Source organism: Thamnophis elegans, chromosome 4, assembly GCF_009769535.1.
Source record: "Thamnophis elegans isolate rThaEle1 chromosome 4, rThaEle1.pri, whole genome shotgun sequence".
NCBI classification, from domain to species: Eukaryota; Metazoa; Chordata; class Lepidosauria; order Squamata; family Colubridae; genus Thamnophis; species Thamnophis elegans.
In genome coordinates, this window is record NC_045544.1 from 58,239,479 (window position 1) to 58,251,904 (window position 12,426).

Sequence of the window (12,426 nt, forward strand, 5' to 3'; positions counted from 1 at the left end):
CCTCCTCTTTCTCCCTCTCTTTCTCCTGTTTGTCCTTTCTCTTTCTTCCCCCCCAACCCCACTCCCTTCTAGCACTGATGATGTTACCAAACTAGGAGTGCTGGAGAGGAGCTCTCACAGGGCGAAGAGCTTCCCACTACAGGCACAATCTATCTGCAGCCGTAAATGACTGCAAGCAGCAGCTTCCGGCACCTGCTCGCAGCTGACAGTTTTGTTTGGGAGCGGAGGTGGCGGCAGCGGAAGCAGGCACAGCACAGGATGTCCCAGAGCGCAGGCACTTTTGGAACCTTTGCAGGGCCAGGAACGGCTGGAAAACAAGCCCACCGCCGCATCCGAGTGCCATATCTTCACTCCACAAGTGGCAGACGCACCTGTTACGAGGCCGTCCCATGCTCCAGCCTGGCCAGGGAAGACAGGAGCCCTTCATGCCCGCCAAGCCTCCACACAATGTGCCACCTCGGTTGCGCCAGGGCAACCTTCCGCCCACCCACGAGCTGGCTATGAAAGACAAGGGAGCGCAACCTGCACGGCTTGTTCAAAGAGCAAAAGAAAGGGACAGGAGAGAAGTTCGGCTGTTTGAAAAGCCCGGCTTGGAACTCCTCTCCTGTTCCTTCTTTTGCTGTTTCTACATGCCGAGCGGGTCATGCTGCCTTGTCGGCAAGGGCGCTTTGCAGCGACAGGGGCCAGGAGCGGTACCGGTGTTCCCAGAAGTTAATTACTTCCGGGTTCACCGACCATCTGGTTCGCGTGAACCGGGGTGATCTGGGAGGAACCACCCCTGGCGTGGCCAGTACATGGGCCACATCTTTGACACCCCTGCTTTAGAAAGTGCTTAGAATTATATTCACCTGCATGAACATCAATTGTGAGAAATATCCTCTTCCCTCCCTTCTCTTCCAGGTAAGTTTGGTGATTTTCTTCTACCTAACCTAACAATGCAATTTTAATACTCAGGGGTAAGGTATATCAGGATAGGTTTGAGGCTGAAGTTATGATTTATGTGTGACCCTATTAATGTTTTAAGAAATATGTTGATACTTTTAAATATGTCTCATTTATAGTATCAATCAAGAACCAATTAGTTATGAGTCAAATGCTAGAGGGCCTGATCCAGAAAAAAATCTGGATTTTGCTAGTGGTATGAGAATTTTAAAATATTGACCTTAATATAATATTAATTTAAACTGGAATTAATTAACCATTCAATCTAATGAAATAATTGTTACTATTAATAATGTCTGGTTTTTATAACTTCTGTAGTTTAGCCCTTAGTTCCACTTAGATTTGCTGAATTAATAAGGCACTACAATTTAAGTTGGGCAGTTACTGTTGCAACAAGATTGATTAATAAGCTTTCCTATCCCATTCTAACTTGCTGTTTATTTCAAAGCAATAGTAACTTACATGCACATAAAGATACACATGGCTAATCTATAACAATGTAATCACGCTCCAGCACAAGTGCCAAAAACAAAGCAAGAAAGAAAAAAGCCTTTTCTACATTCTTATGAAAAAAAATTATCCCTTCCTGTTTCTCTTTTATCTTCAATTATCGCCCAACATCTAAGGATATAAATAGGATTGAATGCAAACCACAATTCCATAGAAATGTATAAAATCCTTGTAATCTTTTGAATATCATTATTTTGCGTTTCTCGACTAAAAAACTCAGCTTTCATATTTTTTAAGTAAAGCTGCTTTCTCTTACGTGTATTCCTGATATCAATTGAAACTCAAAAAGTTTAAGTAGCTGTATTTAAACAAAGCGTACAAGTTCTTGTTACATCCTCAACTAGCAAAATAATTTCTGCAAAACAAAAGGACAATTTGCATAATTCATAAAGAATGCAAATTCGATGTTACAGAAGCTTGTAAAAACTTCCGCCATCCCACTTCTCCGTATAATATACCTTCAGTTCCTAGAAGACAATAGTTTTCAGTTCTTGAAAAAAAAATAGGAAAACCATGTAATGATCATACATAGGTTTAATTTTTGTCACCAATTAATTACTTTTAAATCTCACTTTTTTTCTAGCATTATGCTCTTAAGACCAAATTTATAGCTATTCAATAAATATTGACTATATTTGATCATTAATGACTACAGTGGTGGGTTCCGGATCCCATTCCAACCGGTAGGGTTGGAATGGGCCCTGTGTCACCCACATAGACGCATGCGCATAGCATGTGCATACGTTGTACCCATCTGTGATGCCTCCACAATGCTCCAGCTGTTCGGAGGAGTACTGCGCAAATACCATATGCGCCATATGCTTAAAGGACAGGTAAGGAGCTCGGGCAGGCAGGCCCTCCGGAGCACCGTACCGGAACGGTACCCGGTGCTCCGGGCAGGCTCTGGAACGCCTGTACTGGGGTGTACCGCCTGCAACCTACCAGTGAATGACTAGCACAAGGATGCTGTACACATATGTCAAATTTGGGCTTGACAGATGCATTAAGAATCTTACCCTTCATGATTTAATATAGCTACATAATAGCAATAGCACTTAGACCTATATACCGCTTCACAGTGCTTTACAGCCCTCTCTAAACGGTTTACAGAGTCAGCCCATTGCCCCCAACAATCTGGGTCCTCATTTTACCAACCTCAGAAGGATGGAAGGCTAACCAAACTCAATGGGATATATACACTTTGTATTCCAAAGGTTCTCTCTCGTAAGAAAAACAGATGTCTGTTTCAGACATCTTGCTGTGTATCTAAGATACCTGTATTCTTTAGGACAATCTAAAAAGACTGTAGGGTGTTTAGGACAATTTATAATGGTCAGTTTCATGTGCAATAGCAGGTCTAATCCTAGGTCACCTAGCTAAGTACTAGATGGGAACCACAGAACTGGAGGACAAAGCTAAATGATTCCCATCTTCTCTCTACTGAAACTAGTAGGTGACTAATATGTTTAAAACAGGGTAATCTCCTATGATGGTTCTTTTCCTTTTCTAATTATCCTGTCAAAGAGCTGCTTAATTACCAGTTAGGTAGAAAGCTGAGCCTGGACAGCCATGCTTACAAATCTTAGTACTATCCTCACATTCGTAACATAAAAATCAATGCCTCTTGTCTCCTTTTACAATACATTTCAGAAACACATCAGCATTTCGGCTTCCTAGCATTAATTAGCAGCAGAAAGGTGGTGGTGGGGGGGGAGAAAGACTGGAAAAAACTTTTTTTCTAAATGTCAGGTGACAAATCTAACTCAGGCACAGTTAAGAACATACTGTAAGCAGCTTTTGTTGATTAGATGAAGGAACTTTTCCTCAGCCCACAGAACATTCTTGTGTAACTTAGACATAAAGTCCAGGAGGTCATATTGAAACAGAACCCTATCACAGAGTCTGATTAGCTAATTCACTGTACCACTTTATGCTTGATTGAGAAGTGTAGAAAGCCTCTGATTGTAGAGGAGGGCAGTTTCTTTTTATCAGTGCAGACTATTCAGGATCGAGAGGTGAAGGAGCAATGGAAATATAGGGTGGCAGCAGAAAACAGCAGGAGTACATTTAAAGGTACAGCAACCGAACTTGAGAAAGTACTAATAAAGATACTGAATTCAACATTAACTTGAATTACGGATATAAAAGACATCAAAATAAATTACTCCTAGTTAACATTTCAGGCTAGGAAAATAACGTCTACTTACTATATTTCAATAAATAATAAGATCTATCTAATCCAGTAACTTATTTCTCACAATGATTTCTCACAATGATCAACTAAAGATTTATAAAGAATATGTTCATAGAGAAAGTTAACTATATGCTGTCTTAAGTACCTCTGTTTGTCAATAATTCAGCCTTATGAAAAACCTTAAGCAGATTCCATATGTACTATTTTGAGAAAACAAACCTCTCTAACCACTTTATCCACAACATGAATAATTTTAAGGAGTTTTATCTTATGACCCTTATCACTCCCACCGACTAAATAAAATCCACGTGTTAAACTTTTCCCATTGTGAAGAATATATGTAGCTCAGTATTGAGTTCTTGGTATTCTCAAGTTAGTTTCTCTTCCTGCAGAATTTCATTCCTAGGCTAAGTGATATCAACATCATGAGTTACAATTTTACCTGGAGAGGACTTATTTCAATTGCTTGGTAAATTTGATTTTTCTTTGTAACTTTTATCCAGATGCACAATACTCATAAAGATTTAACAATCAGAACTCTATATAATACTCCTAATCATTGCTGCAAGTAGACCGCAGTATTACAGAACTGGCAATGTTAGTTTTGATTTCAATACTAATGATCTTAAGGATAACATCATAACTTGGGTATGTTGGTTGGCTTCCTATGTTGTGTGGTCTTTTAAAACCATGGTTTTCTCAGTATCACATTAACTTTCTAACTGATAATCTATAATTTCTAAACTACAATTTCAGAAAAGATCCCTTTGCTAACTGATTACCTTGTGTAATATGGAAATAAAGATTCCTAGAAGATTGCTTAAGAAATAAAGCATACTAAATACTTTAGACTCGGGAATAAAATTAGAACTCGAAGAAAATTGATAAATACAAGATTGAAAAAAAAAGGAAGAAAAGACAAGTGAAATCCTCAGGCCCTCTAAAAAATAAAATATAAAAAAACATAGCAACTTACTTTTTTTGACTTTCAAAGTTAAGGTGCTAACTTGCAAACTATCTATAAATTTTCCTTCTTTTGTGGAAACACAAAAAGCAGCACTGGTGAAAGCATCTTTATCTTCCTTTTTCTCAAGTCATAGCTTTAATTATTACAATCTCCATAGGCCTATCTTACTGAACCTGTGGATCTATGCTGTACCTACAAAAAACCCTATAACTGATATGTTTTGAGCTGTAAAGAACACAGAGAACCATTATACCTTCACCCTAGTAATTAGCTATTTTATCTTTTAGGTCAAAGAGCTGTATCTCTGCATCCATTTCATGCTTGCAAATTTCTTTAAGAAAAGTAGAAATTGCACTAGCAAATTGCCCCTAAGAACAGACTCTTCTACCCCAACTTTTCTAGTCTTCCAAAGCTTCGGAGTGGGCATGATTTTCTTAACATTACTATTTAGTATACTGTATTACAGGCCTGCACATACTATGGCCTTCCTAGCAGCCTTTTGTGACTCGCTGGTGTTTTTTTTTAAAGAGTCCCTGCCACTAAACATTGTTGCTGCCAGAAGAATCTGCTGCCATCTCTGCCCAAAAGACAAGCTGCTGAGCACCTGCAATGCCTCCAGGCTTCATTGACTGGGTCATTGAAGAGCTGATCAATGCACCAGGTGTTCCTTTGTGGCACATGATTATTTTTAAGGTATCGGTCAGGTCCTTTCCCCTCCATGAGTTGTGCTGGCCTTTTTGTTTGCTAATGCAAATATAGCTAATAGGTTTTCAGAGTTACATAACTAGTGTGTTTGTCAGAAGTAAATGTTTCAGAGTGATTCTTAAAAAGCAACTAATATTCACGAATAAACCTTGTACCATTGGAACTCTAGTTCTCCGAAGGTCTAATATATTTTTTTCTTTGCTTTTTAAACTTCCCATTACACTTAATGTGGCCCTAGAAAACTGAAGCCTAGTAAGAAGAGAGTGTTCTGTAGATTTGTCATAGAGAGCAATGGTTGTAATAATCCCTGGATAAGATAATGAGAACTGCAGTTTGAGCAGTACGATATTTGAGCATCTCTCTAAACCAGTTGACTGGAATAACAGTAATTCCCTGGCTCTCTGGCCCTGACCCTGTCATTGCAAAAAATGAATATGCATTCTGTGGAAAGTTAATAGAACTTTTCAACAATCCATTGCACAGCAAGATATCGTTTTTGCGCAATAACCGCTCCTTTAGCCTTAACCACACAGACAAATATTGCAATATCTTCTTGGAAGGAACCTACTTTTGTGAAGCTAATGAACTCTGCCATCTTTCCGAATTCCAAGTTCATTATTAAACAGCTTTTTAGATACCAATGTGCTGGAGAAGCACATTCTTGGTTTCCATGTGACTTGTGGAAAAGTAATTCAGAACAGCAGCCATTCAGTGCAAATGCACAGTTCAAGGTCATAGGGGGAACTACAGCAACCACTCCTGTTAATCTATGTGTATATAAAAAAGGTTACAACTGAGAAATGTGAGGAACCTGCCTTCTGGAATTTTTTACAGGTTGTCTTGGACTTGAGACCATTTGAAATTATGCAGGATCTTCTAACTTGGGGCTACTTATGACATGGATTTAAAGTTAAATAGGTGTCCCTCCAGTGGTACTTTTGGGTCTTGACATCACAACCACACATATGGTCATTTGCAGTGTCCTGCAGTCACATGACCACATTTTACAATCGTTTCTCTGAAAATCGGCACTTCCTTTCTTTTGGGAAAACTATCTCCATAGCGAAGAATTTAACTGCTTAATGACCACAGTGACCATTTTATAGTTGCTGTCTTAATGTAATGGCCATTACAAAAAGGTCATAAAAATTGGGTTGGCCATGTAACCAACTCATTTTAAGACTATATGTGACTTATGACTGTGATGGGCAGACTCCATTACGGTCATACATGTAGTAGGACTGCTCAAAACATTCTGCTCTGGAGATCAAACTTATGAGGAATTTACAGAATGTTCCATATTTTTTCTATGACAATCCAGCCATTCCCGGGTTAGTCTGGCAACCTTCCGGAAGTTAATGTTTCAGGACAAGAAATGGCTTATAGTGTACTAGACATGGAACTGACTATTTTGTGCATATTACTTTCTACTTTTCGTACATGAAAGCAGTTGGATACAATTTTTAAATAAAAAAGTTATTAATTGCTTTAGGTTTTCTGACTAAGCTAGAATTCAAAGTGCAGCTATTCAGCAAATCCTATTAAATGAGACAATTTCTAGAAAAAAATGAAGGACATTTCATGCAAGAGATGTTCCTGTACCTATTACTGGGCTGAAAAGAAACACTTGAATAGTCGAAGCCTTCATAAGGGTATGCTGAATTACTTGATGTCATTTAGGGAGCTCAAGGTAAGTCTTTAAATTTAATTTTGGGGAAAAGGTGGGTCTCCCCTGTTGCCCAAATAAACAGAGAAAAACATGGTCAAAGGCACAAAGGCTCTTCTCTCCTGTCAATCTGTAAAGAACAATAGCTAATACCACAGATACTTAGGAAGGAGCATGCCAGATACAATTAGTGTGAATTAGTGCAACAGGGTGTTGGAGAGAGAAAGCAAGGTCCAGATTTTTTCATAGGAATCCATTCTTGCATAATCAATATTTGCAATCTTGGGTCCAAAGAATAAACAATATAACATTATCAACCTCACCAAAGACAAAGGGGAAAGCATTCCAATAGAGAGAGAAGAATCACAGAAGAAACTGATAAAACACATGAAATGTCTTACAGAATGTCTCAATTTCTTATCTTGAAACAGTGGTCTTCCTTCACATTAACTTTTTTTTAAAGGAGCCAACTTTAATTTTCTTAAGAAATTTACATTCATGTGATGAATTAAAGGAACACAATCTACCTGCAAGACTTGAGCATGGGTAAAAGCTATGCAGAATTCAGGATAATTATATGGTATGGTGTCCTTATTTATCTTTACATTTCAACAGACAACAGGAAACCAATGCAAGTCTAGGACAACAATGTTTTATTATAGTTGCAATAAGCAGTCCATACATAGACAATCATAGATGGTAATATTCATGTTCTAATAAACTAAAATATTAAAAATTCACATTGGCTGAATAAGAGCATGAAGAAAATTGAGTGGAGAAATAAGGAACATATTCTTCAAGTTGTTTCTGTAAAATGGTGCTAACAGTGATATTCAAGGAATTGGAAGTTGAGGGAAGAGATCAATAAAAAAGCCGAAAGTGTGCCACTCCCTTTTACTGTATCAAAGCACTGCAGAAAGCAGTGTAGGAACGGCTCGTTATTATTATTATCATCAAAATCCTTAAGAATCCGAAACTGTAACTTTTTTTTACCTCAATGTCACTTGTCAGAGCCTCAATCAGTTCTTTCCACATTAATAACAACACAGGAGAAATTTAGATCTCATATAACATTAGTGCTGTTAGTTTTACTTAGGACCATCAAAATCTAGCCAGACAATATACAAGCACAAAATGTGTCAGATTTATATAAAAAGTGGTTGCATTTGTATAATTGAATCTATTTAGTCTCATATCTACAATATGCCATCCAAATCTTTCTCTCTCCCCCTAGATTTCTTGCCAGTAAAAAAAACTGCAGTTTTTTTTCCCTATGATGACAATTTTATACCTGTCAGTTCAGGGTTGTTTTATAATGTTAAGAAGGTTTACTGCAATTAAAATGGAATAGATTCCGAATCAGAAGATAATAACCCACAATTAATAGTATAATTTAATTAAATTTTAATCAAAGATTATAAATTTCTTTGCATTTTTAGACTCAGAAGGCCCCTAAAAAACATCTTACATGTAAGTGCAGATTTATAAATGATAATTTCTGCAACTCATACTAAAGGAAACTTTAATGGAAGAAACATCATAAAACAAAGTAAAGCTCTTTATTTTTACTTACCGGCTTCGGCATTTTTGATTCCTGAGGTTTTCCTGTTGATCCAAGACCAAATATTCATACAGCAGTTTATGGATATCCTCTTTGCTTCCAGGAGATCTGGTAGAATGGGTTACAAGGAAGACCAACTCAAGACACATGACATAGTTAAGGAGCTTTAGGCAGGTTAAGTAAGCAAAAATGATTCACTCATGACCAATAATTACTTAGTAACACACCACCACTTTACAAAGAAACAGAACCAGCAGCCTCACCCAGTAGGAAAAAAAAAGAGTCCAATTGTAAGTAGAGAAGGTCATTTTGCCAGCCACACCCATAAGAGCAGCTATAATTTCAAGATTCTTGAGAAATAGAGAGAGAGAGAGAGAGAGAGAGAGAGACTGACTTGTCTGGGGTGGTATCTAAAGCCAGTATCCCAGCAACAAGAGAATCAACCAAACCCCTAGGAAGGAAAACTTGTGCTAAGCCTCTCAGGCCACCAGTTGATAGCTCGTATTTCTCAAAGTCGGCTCTCTTTAGAAGACAATGGCTGCAATCTGATTAGGACTATTCCGCAATAAGCAAACTGCAAGCGCCCATTCCACATAGGACTCAAACATACGGAGGGGTCGATCTTAACCATGGGGAGGAGGGGGGGGAATCGGTAATTGTTCTCTGGTGCCCCTCATACTATAAACAGGGAAGGGGACATTTTCTGATAATGTAGGTCAGATGTAACCCGCAGTCTTTTTCAGCGACTTAATGGGGTTTTTTTTTGGGGGGGGAGGGAGACCCTTTCGTTCAACGCCCCCCCCCGCCTCCCCCAAAGGACACAAACGTCCTCATTTTGTACTGGTAGCGCCACCTTCACGTTCACGTACAGGGAAGAGCGGATTTTCTATTTTTTTCGCATTCCTGCACGCGAAAAGAAGAGAGATCAACTCTTTTCAGTAGCTCAGTTCTTCCATTTCAGTAGCCAGATGAAATGCTCTCTTATTCACTCTCCGTAAACGCGCTCTTACGAAGCCGACCCGAAGAGCAGCGCAACGCCACCCACGCCGAAGGGGGTGGGTCTTCCTAAATCAAGGGGGGCTTTTCGCGCGAGGGAAAAAAAAAAAACCGTCGTGGAAAAACCAGATTCCAGGAAGCGCCAATCTTTCACACGCTTCCTGGGGTAGAAGTTTCCTTCAACTCCGTGGGACGAGGAGGGAGGGACACTTCTCCCTTCCGCAAACTTTCGGGAAACCGAGCGCGAAGTTTGTTCCAAACTCCTAAGGAGGCTTAGGGGAAAAAAAGAGAATGCGCAAATCCCGCCCCGAAAGAAAAGCCCAAATTCCCTTTGAGGGAGAAGCGCAGCGTGGGAATCCCCCGCCGCGGCACCTGTGGCCAAAGCCTTATGCGTCCCCGTCACCCCCTCCTTTCCCGCCTCGGAGGCGAGAGCTTCCCGAAACTGTTTCGGATCCTTCGGCGGCCCCCACCTGTTTTTTCCTTTCCCGCCAACGCAAGGCAACCTGCGGAGAAAAGGTTCGCTTGCCGGCCTTACCTCGTCGGCGCTCCTCTCTCTTCAAGCGGGTCGAGCGGCTTTTGCTGCGGCGCGGTTGCTCCCAGCGGCTTTGGCTCTTTCTCTGGGCGTGCCTTTCCCTGGCCCTCCCCGGCTGGCCGCGTCAACATGGCTGACGGCGTTGAGAGGGCGAGCGTGGCCGGTCGCTCGTTTCGCTGCCGAAGCCCCTCAAGCCAACGTGCTGGTGGAAACCCAGCCGGGAACATGCGAAGCCTTGCAGTGACCTCCCAGATGGTTGTCAACCCGAGGAAAGGAGAACCGGAGGAGAAAGATTTAACACGCCCGCAGCGGGTGTGTTAAGCCTGGCCGAGTCCTGTGATTTGCAAAGCGCCCGGACATTTACTTTCAAACTCTTGTTAAAAGAAAGAAAGAAGGCCCGTCTGGTCCGTTTCGGCCGTCCACCCTCACGCACAATCGCGACGCAGCCTGAAAAGTTACTTCTCTGCGTGTACCTTGTTGAAGGAAAGTGCAGCAGTGATGGTGAAGTAGTGAAAAGGTTCTTGGGAAAAGCAGGACACAAAGCAACTTGAAGTAATAATAGTCTTGGCTACCTAGGAAAGAAACTTTAGATTGAGAAACTTAAACCAGGGGTGTTCAGCCTTGGTCATTTTTGGACTTGTGGATTTCAACTCCCAGAATTCCCCAGGCATCATTTCTGGGAGTTGAAGTCTGCAGGTCTTAAAAGTAGCCAAGGTTGGACATTCTTGGCTTAAACCATTATTATCACTGCCACCCCTGTGAGGGTGTCCATGTTACTCCATTGATCCTGTTCATTGATGAAAGAATTTAATGAAACAAGACCAAACATGTGTAGGCTATAGATGTCTTCAAACTTCCTGAAGCAGAAAATGGATCACCTGAGAAAAACAGTAAAAAAGGAAGCCCAAGTCGCAACCCCAGGGAAGCAAAAGATGGAAGAAAAAGTAGCATTTCTCTTTTTTAAAATTCACTACCTAGCCCTTATGAATATGAATATGTGTCTCCTACATAATGATATTGGTTTGATTTTAAAAATACCCATGATTTTACAAAGACATCAATATCATGTTACAAAGCACCAGGTGGTATTTTAAAACACCGAGGAAATGATTATCACATGACTTTCATGAATTTCCAATTTCCAGATCAGTAGTGTAGCCATGGGCATTTGCACAGCATCACAATATATACTAAAGATATATGCACTGGCAGCAATAGATTAAAACAATAATTTCCTGATACTACTGAGCTCTATCTGGAATTCATTGAAGATACTCCTATTACTTGGACTCGTGGACCAAGATAAAATCTTGACCTGGGCTCTTTGATGGTCAGTTCCAAATTGTGTGTGTGTGTGTGTGTGTGTGTGTGTGTGCGCGCATGTGTGTGTGTGTGTTTGTTTGTTTCAACACTATGAAAGTAATTTGGTGATACCTTTATTCCCCAACTAATTATGGATGTAAGATTTCTTCCTGGTCTAGAAATATTCACCATGTCTGATGTTGCTTAACTTTTGACATCATCAGTTTAATCTTGCTAATGCTGTCAGCTTTGGCAAAGCTCACTCAGGCTCTATTCATCCAAAGACAATTCTATTCCTTGATTCTAGTCCTACTCAAAACAGTATACAATAGCTAGAATTTAAATTATTGGGACATTGTAACTTCTGCCCTCTGGATGAAATCAGAAAGGAGAGCCAGAGTATTTACCAGAATTTTGGAAGAACCTTTTAAAAGCAGATGGTGCTGTAATATTGGTGTGTTGATGTGGACATCTTACTTATTTTCGACATGTAAATAATTAGTGGAGAAGAAACAATGGCAGAGTAAGTAACCCATGGCCTAACACAATGTTACTGATCTTCTCAAAATGCTTTACTACTTGTGCTGGTTGGCTACTTTGACATAGGTTATTTATTAATATAATCTCTCTTTTTCTTTGCTTTTTATCTAGTGTCCTAGCGGAAGAGTGGGTAGCTCATAGAAGAAATGGACAAATCAGTGAAAAGTTCTTTGATACTATATTTGTATAGCCCCCAATTGTTGTTTTGTTACATAAATCAAAGTTCCTCAGAAGGGAATGAGCAGCAAACTCTTTGAAGCAGTTTTATAATTCCAGCTCTAACTTAAAGCATCGTGTTATAGGCAGCACAGATGTCTACATGTATCATGGCACATATCTGAACTGCACATATTTATATTGCATGACAGAAGTAGACAACTCATTGGCCATTGAGTACATTTGTTACATCAGTGTCTTCACCAAATGGTTCTCATGGACATGGTTGTACATTTGGACAACGGTTGTGATATGCCAATCACGAAATACCAATTTTATGCAAAATGCTGCAGTT

At 39.9% G+C, this 12,426-nt stretch overlaps 1 protein-coding gene across 1 annotated transcript in view; it reads right to left on the reverse strand.

Annotated features, from left to right (window-relative positions):
* The window catches only part of EZR (ezrin), a 41,094-nt gene extending 30,918 nt beyond the window's left edge, over positions 1-10,176 (reverse strand). Inside the window, exons 1-2 of the mRNA XM_032215715.1 lie at positions 10,077-10,176; positions 8,558-8,653 (exon numbers count right to left, since the gene is read on the reverse strand). Coding sequence (XP_032071606.1) covers positions 8,558-8,569 — 12 coding nt within the window. The 5' untranslated portion in view covers positions 8,570-8,653; positions 10,077-10,176. The remainder of the gene's footprint in view (positions 1-8,557; positions 8,654-10,076) is intronic.
* Positions 10,177-12,426: the final 2,250 nt, after the last annotated feature.